Below are 18,487 nucleotides of genomic sequence, written 5' to 3'. Positions count from 1 at the left end.
ATCTTAAAATAACTTTCTTCAATTTAGATACTTTTTAGAATGCAATATAATTGAAGGTATTTATTTCGTTTTAAGAAATCATGCAGATCTAAAAGAAAAATCTCGTCATTAACATATTATGTTAGTCTCCAGGTGACTAGAACGAGTGGTGGATGGGCCCAGCTAGCCCATTGATGAATCGGAAGCAATCAACTGTACAATTAGTTAATAAAATGAAGCGCTGCAGCATTGTCTAGCCGCGGCAAGGCCAGGGCCGTCCATTACGGAACGGATGTAGGAAGCGCCACATCGCTAGTTGCTCACTAGACGTCGCGCGGTGTGTTTATCGCTACACATAATTAAAAAGAATACGACGTTCTATTTTCAATTTTCGCGGCATTACAAAAAAAAATTCTCTGTGTGCAAAACAATCATGGCGTCGCTTTAAAAAATGTTTCGAATTTTAATTCAACATGTAACTAAGACGGTATCATGAACGTTTGGAACATATAAATGTTATTTTTAAGGAAATATATTCAAGGCCGACAATTTAGAAGATGATTAAGTGTTGTATAGCGTGTTTTAAATAACGATTAAATTAATAGCGCAGTCAATGGGCAGTTGGAAGTGTCTTTGAATAAAAATAGACTACACAAATGCATCAATTCGTTATAATTAAAGTGTATGTAAATAGACCAGTGAACGAACGAGTGTGACCGAATGAAACGGTGTACACTTGGGTAAACTTTGCATACGAATTGTGTATTTTCATCACTTTTTTTTTTGAGAATCAAAGGTGCATATTTTTACCGTGTTGTGTTATAAAGTTGATGTAATAAATTAAAACTATATTAAGTGATGTGTGCAGTAACTAATGTTGGGTTTTCGTAAAATATTTATAGTGTTCCCGATGTGTGTGTGGTGACACGATTCCTGGGTTATTTTTGTACTGCTTGTTTTCGGATCTCATATTAAATGAAACGGTAAGTGTATTGCTCAAAATGTATTATGTTCCCGACTCTTAGCGTATTACGCTAACGTTATAAAGGCGAAAGATTTGATTGTTTGTTTGTTTACATTGAATAAGCTACCTGCGGAACTAATGGACCGATTAGAAAAATACTTTTACTATCAGAAAGCCTGCTTTTCAGGGGTACTTCTTGCCTGATATTTCCACAGAACCAAAACCTACTCGAGAAAAAACTAAATTCCTTGCAGGCAACGCAGTGGGTGTAAAGCTAGTATTTAATAAAGCGCGAATTTGATTGATAAACCCTATTATCTATATTGTATTAACAATAGATAAAGTAACTTCATTAATTTTGATAAATATGCCACATGTGTGGTATTTAATATCATACATGGATACCATCAGCGATTCATCGGCGGTAGTTGTTTGGTGTAATCACAGAAACCGGTTAGTATTATTGTAATTTACATACATAATGTAATAATACTATGTTTGTACGTTAAGTAGTTATAGTTTCCGGACCTACGGACTACCTAGCGGGTTAACCGGGGCTCCGGTTCGAAAAGCAGGAGTAGGAACGGGGTGGTTTTTAGTCAGTAAGAGTCTGACACTCCCTCTCGCCTCGCCCAAGGCGAGAGAAGTCATTGGATGATTTTCCCCCTCAAAAAAAAGGTAGTTATAGTTACCTATGTACGGTAATTATTTATTTAACTATTAGGTACCGAACCAGAGCTGCGGACTACCTAGTGGGTGTACCGGGGCTCCGGCTCGAAGGACAAAAGTAGGAAAGGGGTGGTTTGTAGTCAGTAAGAGGCTGATAAACCCTCTTGCCTCGCCCAAGGTGGGAGAAGTACTTGAATGACTTTTCCTCCTAAAAAAAAGTTAGACCGTCATGTCATTCAGTATTCAAGTAAGGTCACAGTCGAAACTATAATTAATTATAATGTTAAGCTTGTCATTTGACTACAAGAGATTACAGTCGGGATAATGATGCGTAAACTTGATAAATTCATGTTTTTCCAAAGGTTTTCAAATGATGGTGTCATTTTACTATTGTTATATTAAATTACTCACATGGCGTGTTGATATATTTTTAGAATGAGTAAGGTTTCATGGCATAGTGTATCAAACGAGCAGACGGAACACCTGATGGTAAGCAATCGATGCCGCCTTTGTAGATTGGTAACATGGGGATTCAGGAATTGGGGTTTGGGGATTGGTAGGGGGGAATTGGGCCTCTGGTGACCTCACTAATAAGCCATGTGATGAAATACAAAGCAAACTCTGTTTCACGATGGTTTTGTGTGAGGTCGTGGTATCTTTTAGGCGTTCGCGCGGAAGCATGGCTCTACCACATTTTAAATGCAATAGATAATAATATTTCCAGTATACATAATTATAATAACTCCAGTTTAAACTTCATAAATCACGTAATAATTATGAAGGTATGAGTCATTTAAAAGATAATTTTATATATTACAAACAACATCGTTAACAGGAAAACTGGGTCCCCTAAGCAGAAAGTCTGACGGCAGGTCTGCCTGTTTACCGCTGAATATGAACCTGTTCTTAAAATTAAATAAAACTTAGCACAAAGGGACATTGGACTTTATATCACGAAGTGCATCAAAAAAGAAATTCAAGGTCGCATTATCATCATCCACAGCTTTAAGTAAACCACAATTAAGGTTCTTTGATTACAATTTTAATTGTGACCAAAATTGCTAGTGAAAGCTTCATTATTTTACTATCTTAGTGCAAGTAAAGAACATGCAACGCTGTCATGCAGTGTAACTGTTTTGTACCCTTAGTACGAATTTGCTTTACGTTTAAAGTAATCGAAATGATTGGTTGATATATTTGAGCCGGCCAATCAGAGCGCCGAACACGTTCTCGTTTCGATTAGGTATTTTAAACTTAAGCAAATTCACACTAAGGGTTAGATGACTTCTTAATCAGAACCCTTTTTTTAATTTATTTTTTAAGTTCTGGGTAAGAAGTCATCTAGATAACGAATAATTTCGGCAAAAATCTTAACAACTACCTATTGCACTAGCCATATTTTTGAATTATCTACTTCTATATACTTAAATAAAGCCAGAAAATGACAGACACGCTTCCGTTCCTACCACGAAATGACCTCAAATAGTGCCATTAACAGAAAAGATCTCTTCAATAAAAACGTTCCCATCGTAAACGCTCACGCAATAAAATACTTTGTCTCTCTAAATATAGAGGCGAATTTTCTATAGCAAATTAGGTAAAATATTTGACACTGAATTGTCCGTAAGTAATATGAATTTCGTTAGTCATAGTAGTTGTTGGTTCGTGTTAATCTGCCCGCGCCCGACGCGAACGTAAATAGATTTGACTGCTCCTGAACAAAATGTACCAATAAATCAGTCTCTAGCCTTGTTATTTGCCTCAGTAGTCACTATTTTCTTACATGTTTACAATTCCAATCTTTTAAGTCAAATAGCTGAAAATGTGATGGTAAATTAGACTACAAGGGGTTGATGAGATACGACTAAAGTATGACTGTATTTAGATTTCAAATAATCCGTAAAACAGTTACAGCTCTTGGCTTTATGTCCAAAATATTTTACGTATTATGTGCACGTACCTAGTCAACCACGATATTTAGTTAGTAGGTATGCGCCCATGCAGGTAAAAAAAGAAGCCGGATTCAGTATAAATATCGCTACGTGGTTTTCCTTATGGTATAAGCCGGTAAACGAGCAGACGGATCACCTGATGGTAAGCTATCGCCGCCGCCCATGGACACAAGAAACACCGGAGGCGTTACAAGTGCCTTGCTGGCCTTCTGGGGTTTAGGAATTCAGGGGTTGTTAGGGAATCGGGATTGGGGAAGGAGGTAATTGAGCCTCTGTTAACCACACTCATTGTTTCACGTCGGTTTTTTATGAGACCGTGGTATCACTCCGGTCGAGAAGCATGCTTGGGCACAAATATAGCTACATGGCTCATGAGAGCCATGGCTTTCCCACACTTATCACTTTCTCTCTCTCTTTCATCTTGTGGTTGGTTCGATAGAAAAATCAGTTAAAAAGCAGACAATTCACCTTACTGTCTCTGTACTGAATCAATATTTGTTTTCTAATCTTCTAATATTTAAAAAGTTTACTAACTGTTCTACCAACATTTCGAAGTAAATACATTCGAACACAATAAATGGATGAATTATGTAAGAAGTACTACTCTGTAAACTATATATTATGTATGTTGTATTAAGAGTCACGACAACACAACACAACACGACTACATTTTGCATGAATCAATTACCTAACTTTATTAGTCATGAATGTAGTCAGTTTAAGGGGAAAACAGTTCATCGTTTAGTGGGTTGGTACCTAAACGGGTAAATCATGTAAGTAAATAAATCGATATAGGGAAATTACGATAAATCGGTTTGGTAAATAGGTACTTATACCAACAAAAACATCCTGTAAAAAAGACCAAGTCTCGCAGCTCAGTTTTTCTACTGCAAAAAGTTGTGAGATCCGTGTAATACCAAGTATTAGGTTATGTAAATTGTTATCACATCAATATTACATTTATTTTACGTTTTAAATAAAATATAGATATCGACTTGGTCATCGCACGTAATCATGCAATAGACCAAACAATATAATTCGAGATTCGAGGTATACTTGTGTCTTCATGCTATGGCTTGGATTACAAAGTTTGATGTTAATTTATCTTGAAAACTGGACCAGATTTACAAAATATTAGTTTTTTCCCTTAATGTAGGTACTAAATACAAATTGTAATCTAAACTTAAAGCTTCTATGTCTGCTAGAAGTGCCTTAAACTGTTAAAAATCAGTCAGTCAGTCAGTCAGTGATAAAATTTCGAAACTTTACAAGTTACTAGCGGACCCGACAGACGTTGTCCTGTCTACACGTCTGATTAATTAAAAATACATTTACCCAGCGGACAAAATTGTGAATCTAAACCATTCTCAGATCCCCTTGAACACACACAAAACATTTCATCAAAATCGGTCCAGTCGTTTAAGAGAAGTTCAGTGACATACACACTTACAGAAGAATTATATATATAAAGATAATAATAAAACTACTGGTTTAACTTTAATTAAAATTGAAATATACTATGTTTGTATAATACCTGGTAAGTATCTGAAAAGTCAGGCTTTTTTTATCCACAACGAAGTTGTAGACGGTCGAAATTGGCCTAAATGGCTACGAGAAAAAGCGGCACGGCCGTACCATCGTACGGCCGCCGTGCCTCCAGATATTAATATTATTCCTGAATTAAATTATCATATTATTTAACATTTCCAATCATATTTCCTGTCTATTTAGGGATATATCGGTATTAAAAACCAATACACGATAAATTATTTATTCCAAGTATGGTGTTTAATCATAATTTCCTGTAGTTTACACCCGCGGTTTGTGGCGCTGAAAATAACTATGTACTTCTCCGTACTCCCTGCTATATACACAACAATGAATTTAAAATTATTGGTTTGAAGGTTTAGTACAAAAAGTGTAAAAAAATAACAAACAACTTTATCACCGAAACCCTGTGACTAAAAAAATATAATACCTTTATGTCCAAATATGTATAACCCGCTTCTGCCAACGCTTGCGTTGTGTTTCGTTGTGTGAATGAGGATACCGGAGGCCCAATTCCCTCCTTCCCAATCCCCGATTCCCCAACAACACTTCAATTCCTAACACCCCAAAAGGCCGACAACGCACTTATAATGCCTCTTGTGTTTCAAGTGTCCATGAGCGGTGGTGATTGCTTACCATCAGGTGATACGTGTTCCATAAAAAAAAACTGTTTCGCCCGTGTTCCCTGTTAAAAAGTAGCCTGTATTATCTACCCCAGGTATTCCAAATTTAATCTCAATCCCTTCAGCCATTTTGACATGAATGAGTAACAAGCAAACCAACAAACATACAAACTTTCGCATTTATAATATTAGTAGGATTTATATTTTGACTCAGCGATAATTTAGCCGGAAAATTCATTCGCACTGAAAAGTCACTATCAGAAATAGTATGAAGTAATTTGAGTAACTAAGTATCAAGTACCGTTATCAATTCATTAAAATATTTAATAATAGTTGCTAATTTATTTACCTATATATGGTATGTTTGCGTCAACGTACGGAGAAAAGCTACTACCTAAAGTAAACCAATGTGAACTCATCTATTACAAGGAAAAGTTTGCAATATGAAACAATAATATACTTTGTATGCTACACACCTTGCGATTTAACTGTGCAGTCGGACTGTACAGTTTTATCCGAATCCGAATGAGGAAATGATAAAACAGTACAATTTTTTATGGTATAAGCGGGCAAACGAGCCGAGAATCACCTGATGGTAAGCAATCGCCATCGCCCATAGCCACTCGAAACACCAGAACCGTTACAAGTGCGTTGCCGGACTTTTGGGGGTTAAGATGTTATGAGTTGTTAGGGAATCGGGGATCGGGAAGATAGGGAATGGTAATTGGGCCTCCGGTAACCGGTAATTAAAATGGCACAGTTAAATCGTAAGGTGTGTAGCGCATAATAGGACTGTATATTTACGTCTTGGCAAACATCTTATTATTTAAAAAACGACAAGACTGACATTTTGTAGGATCTGAAAGTCAAAGTCAAAGCATTTATTTAAGTTAATTCTTGATTATTTAGGCACCTTTGTAACGTCAAATTGAATTATCCGTCAGTGAAGTTTGTCTGTCAGTAAATTATTGCAAATTACACCTTTTCAACACCACCGTGAAGCGATGATTGTCAAGGTATTAAGGTAATAATGTTCGTGCTCTCGTAATACTGTTTTTAGTAATATCAATAGCAATATGTAAGAGTCGGAATTGCTATCGTTGAAACTCCTACTCCAAAAGAGAAACAAATTTTCTATGTATTAGTATTAGAAATTACAGAGAAACCTGTTAGGTACCGTACACGTATTGATATTTCTCCATAACTTGTCTCATATATGACATGTCACATAGCTGAAAAAATAACCCCTATACAGGAAAAAATTAGTCTATAGCCCTGTATATTACACCATGCAGAGAATTTGGACGCGATGAGGTCATTCTTATACTTATGTTATCATGAAATATATGTGATCATACATGTTTTGATATAACATCCTAATGTCGTTGGTAGAAATGAGGTTAAATAACAATCAATTAATTCAAAAACATATATTGTTTAATGTAGGTACTATGTAACAGGAAAATATTGAACACTAGCTTCTGCCAACGACTTCGCCCGCGTTCTCGTGGGATAAAAAGTATCCTACCACTGTAGTCAGCTCAAACCCTGTCTTTATACTAAATTTCAACGAAATCCGTTCAGTAGTTTCAGCGTGGTTGGCGGACAAACATGCAAACAAAACATTGACACTTTTAATAATAGTGTGATACAAATTACTAGGTTTCGCCCGCGGCTTTGTATATGTTATATTGTCGTATCATAGATAAAAACAACCCTCCTGAATTTCTCTATTTTAAAAAAACTGTATTAATTAACCGTGTGAGCGGACTTGGGTGATAGGATAGGACTTTTTATCCCACGAAGCCGCTGGCGGAAGCTAGTTCCAAATACTTATGTGTGTAATGTATGTGTTTTCAGCTCCGATATGCCTCTACCGTTGCTAAGGAAATGTTGCGGCTGCATTTCCCTGCACACCGGCTGCTTCGTACTATGTATTATGTCCACAGTAAGTATAATATATAATACATTAACTAAAAATTTTCGTATTAAAGTATTTCGTTAAACTTATAATTTGTTTTGTGTGCTTTTTACTCGTAACACCTAGTGTTATGGTTTTCTATAAAGCTACTATAGGATTAAGGACACCATAGTCGAGTTTAGATCGGCCAAAAGAGTCGAAACTAGGTTTGGTTCTGTTAGTGGTAATTTGTGACAATAGTCTTTCTCGTCGTAATATGTCCATCGACGCCGATTCTTTGAGTCTGACTGTTGAGCATATGGCTACGAGAGCCCACTACGTAAAAACTAGAAAAACTAAAAACTTCCGATTCTTTTATTTCATTTCAGAAATTACAAAAGTCCAAATAATCAGTGATATTTTTTCGCGTAAAGCTTGCGTTCTAAAATTGGCAGCAACGTACGCCCTCAAACAATTTTTTATACGGGGCTACGCCAAGTCACACTATGCCACTGGCAAGTCTGAAACTATCATCTCTTTTTAATTCACTAAACAAGACTTAATCTACTACCTACGTCCTATAATCAACAAAGCTGTTATCCATCACCCATGGAAGTGGAACAAACGGTCAAACTAAGCAATCCAATAAAACTTTGCCTACGTGATTAATATGCCGACAGTCCCGTCGCTACGGGACGCTCCCAAATATAATCATATTATTTTGTTGACGCCCTCCGCGCTACACGTCTGACGTCACCACCTACGTCACTCGTAATGTTTGCTACTTTCTGGACAATACTCATAGTTACAGAATGATATAGGAGTTTGTTTGTCTGTATTTGTACCTATTATACTAGTTTTTTCCGGTAACTTTACCCAGGTCTTTATTACTGAATGTGTCAGCTTATTTTGAGGAAGTTTTATAAAGTTAATAGGTAGGTAGGTAGGTACTCAAGAATATGACTGTAATAAGTAAAAACTATTCATATTTAATTTTATTACATCTGTCTTCTTCATCTTCAGGTTAGGTTACATGAGCATTAGCTATAGGACTTTGCTATCAAACAAAAACTAATTATAACTGTCGTCAAAATACAACCCGAGATTTTCAATTTGAAAAAAACTATTTTAAAATCTAAAATCCCAAACCTGTTGATGCATACTTTTAAACATCATTCCAGTATTTCATATATTCTTAATAAATTCTTCGACTTATGACACGTGATTGTTTGACTAGGAACTCGACTAGTTAATAATATAAACATTAGCATTCTTGTCTAACATCTTCCAGCAGATCACATTTAATTTCTAGCAAGAGATTCAAAATTCTAAAATACTCTTGTCGCTGTCTAAGAATGAAACCTTGGACCTTGCTCTAATTAGCAAACACATTTTATATTTGACCACTATCCTTGTCACTCATGTTTATGACTACGTACTATTTACGTACAACTCGATAGCAAGTCAAGCTATCCCATTCTGTCCAATTTCTGTAATATATATTCATCCTTATTTTCCTGGATTAAGGTTGAGAATGAATCAGCAATGTGAAGTAGTATTATACACAAGCATCAACATCAGAGTGGTCTGGTTTTTTAATGTTGTTAAACAGATACACTACTAAATATTATTTATGTTCATGATAATAATATATAAACGAGTGTTAAGTTTCTAATATTATAGTTTTCTGCTGCATTAATGCTGTGAATCACTTCTGTTCTATGATATTCAATAAATCAACGCTTAAAGTTTATGAGATCAATTCTACTTAAGACATATTTATGTATTTTGCATCCTTGAATCATTAATAAAAAATATATTTATTTATTTATTTATGTTCGATTGAAAGTTAATTATGCTGAAATAATATTTATTTCTGTAAATAGCTCTTTTATATATCTATATTTAAAGAAAAAATAGATAAGGCCGCCATCTTATATCTGTTTGATTTCTTATCAGTACTTTCTGGAGTCCAGACCAATAAAAATAAAGTAGGAGATCCGTGCGAATTAATTCCGTAAAGGTATTTTAAAGAAAATATACAGTTTATAATTATATTTAGTATAAATGTTATAGGTAAATAAATTGCAACTTAAACCACATCACAATTATACAAATATACATATCATAAACAAAGTATTTACATAAATACATAGGGACAATCATTTGCTCTGTTTGTTAAACACACAATGCATGATTCATCGATTTATCAACATGCGATATCATTAATAATGCTCAGCACGTATTAAGTTTCCTGCATATGGAACAAAAGAGTAATACATAATGTTATGTAGTTGTTACATAATTCATTTAAAAGATCTACTGCTAATGTTCTGAGCTTGATAAGAAACTCGGACAAAGCATTAATACAGAGTCCCATGTAATATCCAAGTCCCAATAATAGGTGGTGGACCTATTGTTGGGACCATATACCGGCCACGTTTCCAGACTCCATGCTACTACTGAGATTTTTTTTAAAAACCGAAAAAAGCCCAGTAATACTTCGCCCGACCCGAAAATCGAACCCGAGACCCCTTGCCCGGCAGTCGTACTTGCAACCACTCGGCCAACGAGGCAGTCAGAGAGTCAGACCTTTTTTTTTATTAACTAAAAATATCGAAAATCACCTTTTGATATTTATGTAAGTCATGATTTCAACTGATACTGACGAAAGCCAAAATTTAAATGTGGTCTCTATTGAAACTAGCGAAGGTTTTGCTTCATTTTAGTTATAAATCCCATGAGGACAAAACGTCTACTATTATTTAGTCACACTTGCAACACAATTACCAATTTAGTCGATGTTAAATTGAGAATTATGTTATGATCTCAACAAAATGGAATTTCTGACTGTGGGATTCAATTGAGGACTCATCTACTCCTATAACTCACTTACCTACTTATTTCAGTTTACTTACAAATAGGTTAAACGGTACAATGACCCTCGATCATTCACACTGCTATGTACTACGAAGTTAGGTACTAGTTCATCAGTTCATAGTACACGGAGATGCGGACTACCTAGCGGTTTTACCGGGGCTCCGGCTCGACTAACAGGAGTAGGAACGGGGTGATTTTTAGTCAGTACGAGTCTGACACTCCCTCTCGCCTCGCTCAAGGCGAGAGAAGTCAATGGACTGGGACATTCCCCCACAAAAAAAAACCTAAAAGGGCGCAACCGGTACCTATATTGCTAGGATGATGAGGACGATGATAAGGACTATGGCTAAGTAATACAGATTTTACTTCAAATAGGCAAAAATCCTTGATTCTCGAAAATATAGTATACTACTACCCCCTAAAAAATATTGTTTTCATCTGTGAAAAGACATAAACTATGTATTTAATATGTTTATCTCGTTTTGTATGTATAAATGATCTTTAATTTTGTAACTGACAAAAATAGATTGACCTTTTGATTATTACTACCTATAAGATAATGTTTCCACAACAGAACCGAGGAAAATTTGAATGTTATTTTTTAGTTTTAGTGTAGTCTCTTTGGTTTGTAAAGTCAGTCTTATGGTTTTTGACCTATCATGTCGGATAATGAAATGTAAAGGCTACTACTTTACGTTTACTTTTCACGAACAATTCTTCAGTTTCTGACTTAAAAGCTGCACTTTTATATGAGAATTAATTAATTTAAGATTAACCTTCGATTTCTAAAGAAGAGTAATATTCTTCATACATTTCATGATATTATGCTCACCACCTTTGACCACGTATCCTCAGATGGCCTGCGCGGCTAACATCATCGCGGGAGCATGGAACCTGCCGCGCCACAGAGAGAGGGAGCCAGAGGACAACCTCATCTCCATGAGTATGGTCATGTTCTCCTCCCTGTCTGCCATCAGCAACCTCATCGCGTTGTTCGGTATTATATTGGTAAGTAACTTTTTATATCTGCCTCGTCTGTCGAGTGGTCGTAAATGCGACTGCCGTATAAAGGGGTCTCGGGTTCGATTCCCGGGTCTAATAAAGTATTACTGGGCCTTTTTCGGTTTTCCGAAAATTTCTTAGTAGTAGCATGGAGTCTGAAATTGTGCCTAGTATATGACAATAGACTTATAAATATGAATATATTTTACAAAAACAGAAAATGTTGAATATCTCAGAAACTAGCCACTTTCGGACCAGCAGAGACCTCAGGGCTAATTTTGTAGGAAATTTGTTGTATTATCTCCTCCCGAAAGGAATACGTCGAATTCAAAGTCACCCTGTAGATAAATAGTGTTTAATTATACACGCAAAGGCGATGGGTTTCGGCCTACTTACATAACTATTTGTAGAGGAACTCGAATAGTTTCGAGTCCCACCAGGGGCATTCATGAAGGGTATTTAATGATATACGACACACCGACTGTCACAGATCTGGGTACTAATAAATTAATAAAAATAATTAATTTAGAAGGTAAGCAAACTCAGCGGACTCTGTTTCGCCACCAATGATAATTCCTGATTTTTTGCTTTTGTCTTGAATTTTCTTTGCTATAAAGCTCACGGAGCCCGATCAGATCTTTCCAACGAATACAAAACTGTGAAAATAGGTTCGTGCATTCTGGATTTATAGCGTCAGGAAGAAAAACCCGACTTATTTTATAGTATTATATAGCTTTTGCGAGATATCATAATACATAGATATATTATATCTCATCTATTATATAAAAATAAGTCGGGTTTTCCTTCCTGACGCTATAACTCCAGAACGCACGAACCGATTTCCACGGTTTTGCATTCGTTGGAAAGGTCTCGGGCTCCGTCAGGTTTATAGCAAAGAAAATTCAGGAAAAAATTAAGATAAAATCAGGAAAACTGGAAACTCTGGCGAAACGGAGTTCGCCGGGTTCGCTAGTATGCATATATAGATGTAAAGCCGCTGGTAGATTTGTAAGCCATATTTAATTCTGTTTCCAGAAACATCCTTCGAAGCTGCAATGGTCAATAGTATTCAACTCAGTGTTCATATTCTGCATATTCCTGGTGGCCATCGTGACCTGTCTCTTCAGGCTGGATGACTTCCTCAGGGTACCAGGACACATAGTCTTGGTTGTGCTGCTGTTGATTGCTGGAGCCAGTAAGTATTGTGTAAACGCACAGATGGATCACCTGATGGTAAGCAGTCAGCGTCGCCCATGGATATTGGACATTCGTAACACCAGAGGCAAGAAGTTACAAATGCCTCTTAGATATTTTTTGATGGAGAAATAGGCCTCCGATCTTGTTAAGACAAGTGCATATAATAATTTATGTTTAGCCCTGCAATGGTCAGAGACGTAAATCTATAATCAGTTCCATTGTCACATTTTGTTAATAAATGTCTAAGATTGGGCAGGTTATTATAATTCAATGCCCCTTGCTGTTTTTGAGAATTTTATAGTAGAGCTACCTACCAAATTTTAAAACTTTGCCGCAAAGTAGGATTTTCTATTGTGTTGCGGGTGTGTTTACAAACATTCATGACACCCAGACCCGGAACAATAATCTGTGGATCACACAAAGAGTTGCTCCGTGCGGGAATCGAACTCGCTACACGTTGCACGGAAGATCTGGAAACAACAAGCCATTAAAGAAACTAACTGTTACGCTTGTCAAAAAAAAAACGCTTGCTTCTCTATATTTTCCTTTCATAGTGGACTTATTTTAAGTGATTATCTTACTTTGCAGTGTACTCCATATACTACCTGGCGATGATCAACAGCCTCTACCGGATAATGAAGATGGAGTATGGAGAGAGTGCCATCCCCATATGAAATGGAATGGCTGGACCAGCCCCTTTATTTATTGACTACTTTACTAACATCAACGACATTTTCTTTTTCTTCTCCTCTAATAACATCTTCTGATTTGTTTCGTTGCGGGATCCAAGACAGTCATTCATTTCCCTGAGACGCGCCGAACTTCAGTGTTCCGGTGTTTTCATGGTTGTATCTACTGTAGATCCTGGCTTACAGGAGTTGCAGCGGTATGGGAGGTTGTGGCGGGCTTGTCCCATAAAAAAAACATCAACGACAGACATCAGTACGTCAATTTACTCTAATTTGTCATTCTTAGTAATATCTTCTTTTATACAGTAGATGATAGATTGAAGTAGATTGATATGCTTGTTTCTGTCTACTGGCTGTACTCAGAAGTTCTGGACCTCACTAACTATAAATACATATTTACCTGCTACCTTAATGTGTTGTGAAATTACTCAAAAACTACTCTTTTTAAGAGTTTTCAATACATATTTGTCAATAGTTAGAAGGTGTTCTAAAAGTATTTGTCGCGGCTTTAATGAAAGGTAGTGTTGTGTTTGAAGATTACAATAGTGAATATAAATTATTGAATATATGTAATTTTTAAACATAGAAAAAAATCTACGTTGCATTTGTTATGAAAGAGTTATCTCTTTCACTTTCCATTACTATCAATTGTTTTCATTGACGAAGCGACGAATAGTGCGTATTTGTGAACCACTTTATGCAGAGTAGAGTCAATGTTCTTTAACTACTTTATGTTCTCAAATTGAATTAACTGGTCCGTGGTACGAAATTTCTTCACTATTATAATCTTCAAACACAACACTACCTCCCATTAAAGCCGTGGCAGATCATTTTAGAACACCTTATATTATGCAATAAGGAGCATCTTAAACCAACTGTAATTTTATTTTTCAATTACCATCCAAACTGGACTCATAAAGTAAATGCTTTGCAATCAAAATTAATGTTAAGTATGTGATTATTTTTAAGTGATGGTTTTGAGCGCGGTGCAGATCGCTAGAAGTAGTCATGGACATTTTAAAATTGACTCATTGAGAGCCATATTTATAAGTCGTGCGTTATTTGCTATAATTGAAAGTAATTTTCAAAGTACCTAGTCCAATTATTACAGCACGGAGCTTTAACAATTTTTTGTTGGGTGTAATGTTCCTGAAATGAATATATGTATAAGTATTTAGGTATATAACATATACTTATAAGAATATTATATTATACAGTATGGAGATGATACATATGACTTAAATGAAACTACAAGTAGTACTCGTCCACAGAGGCATAATACAACTAAATGTTTCAACGAAAACGCGGCTGTTATAATGGCGTATTTGTAAAGAGTGTTCAAATTAGCTCAAAGAGAATAATGCACTTTTTGGCTGGGGCTATTTCGTCACTTTTCTTATATCGTCAACCAAGATGATAACATATGTGGTATTTAAATTAAGCCAAAAGAGGTTTCCCCATACAATATATAAATTGATATTTTGTTCGTTTTATGTTATACAAGTCTCAAACTCCATTATCAATTTGCTACATTTTACTTCCTAGGAATCTAGTCTTGGTGAAAATTGGTAAACCTGTGACCTAGAACGAGGCTAGTGTAGTCTAAAGTCTATTTATGTTTGCATGTCAAAAGATCGTAAAGCTAATTCTCAAGCTATCTTCGATTCGTATCAGCCGGAACTTATTCCTAACTTACCGTTTGTTACGATAAAGTATTGTATGGTTGTATTGCATTATTATTTTCTTCATTTTTTAGGGAACCGTAAGTAAAGTACCCTAAGAAAAGGAGGATCCGCCGACCAGGCGAGGTGATCATGCCTGGCGGGCTTTCTCTTGTTGATTTATACGTCGATCGTCTATGTGCGAATTCTGTCTCATACAATGTCATGTTTTGCCACAAAACTATAGTTTGGAGTGGACAGGAAAACAGTTAAATAACAGAAGTTAAATATAATATAATATATTTAATTTATAAAGAGTTAATGAGTAGAGCCATGTTTACCTAAAATATAAAAACATAAAAATGACAATAACATAAAATACGTCGGAATTTGCTGGTTTTTTTTTCTTATTTAAGCAAATTTTTTGGTATTCTCGTGTCCAGCACACGTGATTTCGTGACCAAACAAAATCGAAAAATAAAACTGTTTTTCACTCCAAACTATCGATTATATTATTATGTATATCGCAGAGACGATCACACCGGTTTTACATAAAATAAAGAAGTAGGTAAAGGAGTATTTTATTAATTCCACAACGAAAAACCAAAGAACAAAAGTAATGGTGTTTATGACACATTATCCTTAAATAAATACCTACTATTGGAATGTTTATGTGTATTTATAGTTGCACAAGATGGTTATTGGGATTCCCTTCTTTTTACATCTTATCCTCACTAATGGAGCTACGGACTAGCGGGATACCGGGATAGGGGTAGGTAAGAACGAGTAGAAACGGGTTGGTTTTTTTAGTCAGTAAGAGTCTGACACTCCCTCACGCCTCGCCCAAGGCGCCACTCACGGACACTCGCAGCACTAAAAGAGTTCCAACTAGTTCCTAGAGATATGTAATGATTACTTAAACTATTTCTTGGTAACGAATTTGTATCGAAAACAATTGCTAAGGATTAGGTTAAGTAACCATTGAATGACTCTGAGTACGACGGTAAGGATGGGGATTAGGAATTGACCCATTTTGACAAAGAACTTCTATACCTTGCGATTTCTATTTCCTCGATCGAGTAGCATATGCCATTTGCTCTGGCTCTGCCTTATTATTCTGTTCCTCTTCTTTGTAAAGCAAATGAAAAGTATGGAGGTTGGTAGTACGTATAAAACGTTTTATATTTGTTTTTTAAGCATAAATTCTATGACGTACTTATAAGAGTTATGGTCTTATACTTACATATATAGGAATAATATAAGCTATGTGCCTTCGATGTTGTATTATAAAGGATAAAGGATTTTATAGAGAATATGTGGTAATTGTTTGTGTTAATATTATTTATCAAAAAGTGTGAAACATGTGTGTTTGTTGCTATCTTTATTTTAAGTTAAAACGGAATTGTGATTGCAGTGAATTTTGTGGGAAAGACTATATACAGAGTGACATAAATACATTTTTTTATACTTCAGCACCCTTAGTATGAGTTTGCTTTATACGCCGGCTCTCTGATTGGCCGGCTCGAATAAACTAACCAATTGTTATTTATACCTGTTTAACGTTGACCTACTATAGTCCAGTCATTTGGTAGTTTTACCTGGAAAGTTTTCCGGGAGTTTTGAAAATTGGTGAATTTATAGATTTGGGTATGCTCTTTTCGAATTTCAACTTTGCCACCTCGTACAACCGCCGCTCGCGCCGCCATATTGAAAAAATGGCGCCTAAAAATGGTTTTTTATTAATATCTCCGTTCCGACGCATTTTACGAAAAAATATTTATTTACAAAATTAAACTAGAAAAAATTTCCTACAATTTATGTATTGATAACTTTTTCATAAAATCAATAGTTTTTGGCGTACGAGCGCCGCAAAGTATTATTCATCTGCACCACCACGTGTACAAACAATGTGTATTGTGCAGCAACGATTGTCGCAACCGAGGGCTGGGTTCGCTGTCATTGCAGCGGTAAGTCCCCTGTTTGAGTAGTGGCTAGAGAGGCGTCATGTCGTCCGCACCTACCGCCTGACGCAGGTGCTTACCGGACACGGGAGATTCGGTAGGTTCCTGTTTCTGATTGATTGGGCACTGCGAATACCGCCCGGAGGACACAGTGGAACATATAACATAACACATATAACATCAGAAACAGGAACCTACCGAAACTCCCCTGTTTGTACAACACACATTGTTTGTAAACGGTTTTTTATTAATATCTCCGTTCCGACGCATTTTACGAAAAAATATTTATTTACAAAATTAAACTAGAAAAAATTTCCTACAATTTATGTATTGATAACTTTTTCATAAAATCAATAGTTTTTGGCGTACGAGCGCCGCAAAGTATTATTCATCTGCACCACCACGTGTACAAACAATGTGTTTTTTTTAAATGTATCAATTCTTAAAAACTAATTATGATATCTCGTTCAAACCAATTTTCTTTGAAAGTTTCCATTAAAATCTACAGCAAATATTTTTTTTAGTTTTCTTACTCACTTATTTTAAAAGTTAGAGGGCAGGACACATTCGATAGACCTCATTTTTCCACTTTGGAAGTGTCTATCTTTCAAACAATTGATTTTGACGATAAATGGTTTTAGGAACCATGACGTATTTTTAATGGCCTATCCATAGACAACCATCACGGATAGGATAGACGAAAAAAAATTTTTTGAAGAGGTGCAGTGACCGCGCGCTCTCCGCCCTCTATCTCGGAAACGGTGCACCGTATAAAAAAAAAGTTTAGACAAAAGTTGTAGAGAATTTTGTATTCTACAATATTGGTATTAAATGCAAATACCAAAAACCCATAGGAAATAAGATATTTCCAAAAAAGCGCAAAAAAACGTTTTTTGGGACCTTTGGACCTTAAAATTTAATAGTTGCTTACACCCTACCATATGTAGGTTTTGAGACAAGTTTTAGGGGGTCAATATACAAGTATATACAAAATTACAGCTGGGTATCTCAAATTCCGAGGTGAAATCCTAATTTGACTGGACTAATAATACTTTGCGGCGCTCGTACGCCAAAAACTATAGATTTTATGAAAAAGTTATCAATACATAAATTGTAGGAAATTTTTTCTAGTTTAATATTGTAGATAAATATTTTTTCGTAAAATGCGTCGGAACGGAGATATTAATAAAAAACCGTTTTTAGGCGCCATTTTTTCAATATGGCGGCGCGAGCGGCGGGTGTACGAGGTGGCAAAGTTGAAATTCGAAAAGAGCATACCCAAATCTATAAATTCACCAATTTTCAAAACTCCCGGAAAACTTTCCAGGTAACCCCCTTTTTATCTACCAAATGACTGGACTACTAAGCTGTTTAGTAACAAAATAATATGATATGTATACTAGCGCCACCTACAGATTGTATAAAAATTTTTGTATATCTGTACATTAAAAAGTTAGTCGTT

General features: G+C 35.7%; 1 protein-coding gene across 2 annotated transcripts; it reads left to right on the top strand.

Annotated features, from left to right (window-relative positions):
• Positions 1-278: 278 nt before the first annotated feature.
• LOC118267726 (uncharacterized) lies at positions 279-18,443 on the top strand. Of its 2 annotated transcripts, XM_050694576.1 has the most exons (6): positions 279-775; positions 882-962; positions 7,596-7,683; positions 11,371-11,523; positions 12,553-12,712; positions 13,303-15,242. In XM_050694576.1, exons 2-6 carry the CDS (start codon positions 955-957, stop codon positions 13,386-13,388), a joined length of 495 nt encoding a protein of 164 aa, XP_050550533.1. In that variant the 5' UTR covers positions 279-775; positions 882-954; the 3' UTR covers positions 13,389-15,242. The 2 variants fall into 2 exon arrangements, with proteins under 2 accessions (XP_050550533.1, XP_035437770.1); XM_035581877.2 differs by having other exon boundaries at positions 280-962; positions 13,303-18,443.
• Positions 18,444-18,487: the final 44 nt, after the last annotated feature.

Source organism: Spodoptera frugiperda, chromosome 6, assembly GCF_023101765.2.
Source record: "Spodoptera frugiperda isolate SF20-4 chromosome 6, AGI-APGP_CSIRO_Sfru_2.0, whole genome shotgun sequence".
Classification (NCBI taxonomy): domain Eukaryota; kingdom Metazoa; phylum Arthropoda; class Insecta; order Lepidoptera; family Noctuidae; genus Spodoptera; species Spodoptera frugiperda.
Note: the sequence above shows the minus strand (reverse complement) of the source record. Positions and strands in the feature narration are given on the sequence as shown.

Coding starts and splice junctions, on each gene's coding strand:
- LOC118267726 (XM_035581877.2), top strand. Junction 11,524..12,552: donor CGTTGTTCGGTATTATATTG/GTAAGTAACTTT, acceptor TTCTGTTTCCAG/AAACATCCTTCGAAGCTGCA. Junction 12,713..13,302: donor GCTGTTGATTGCTGGAGCCA/GTAAGTATTGTG, acceptor CTTACTTTGCAG/TGTACTCCATATACTACCTG.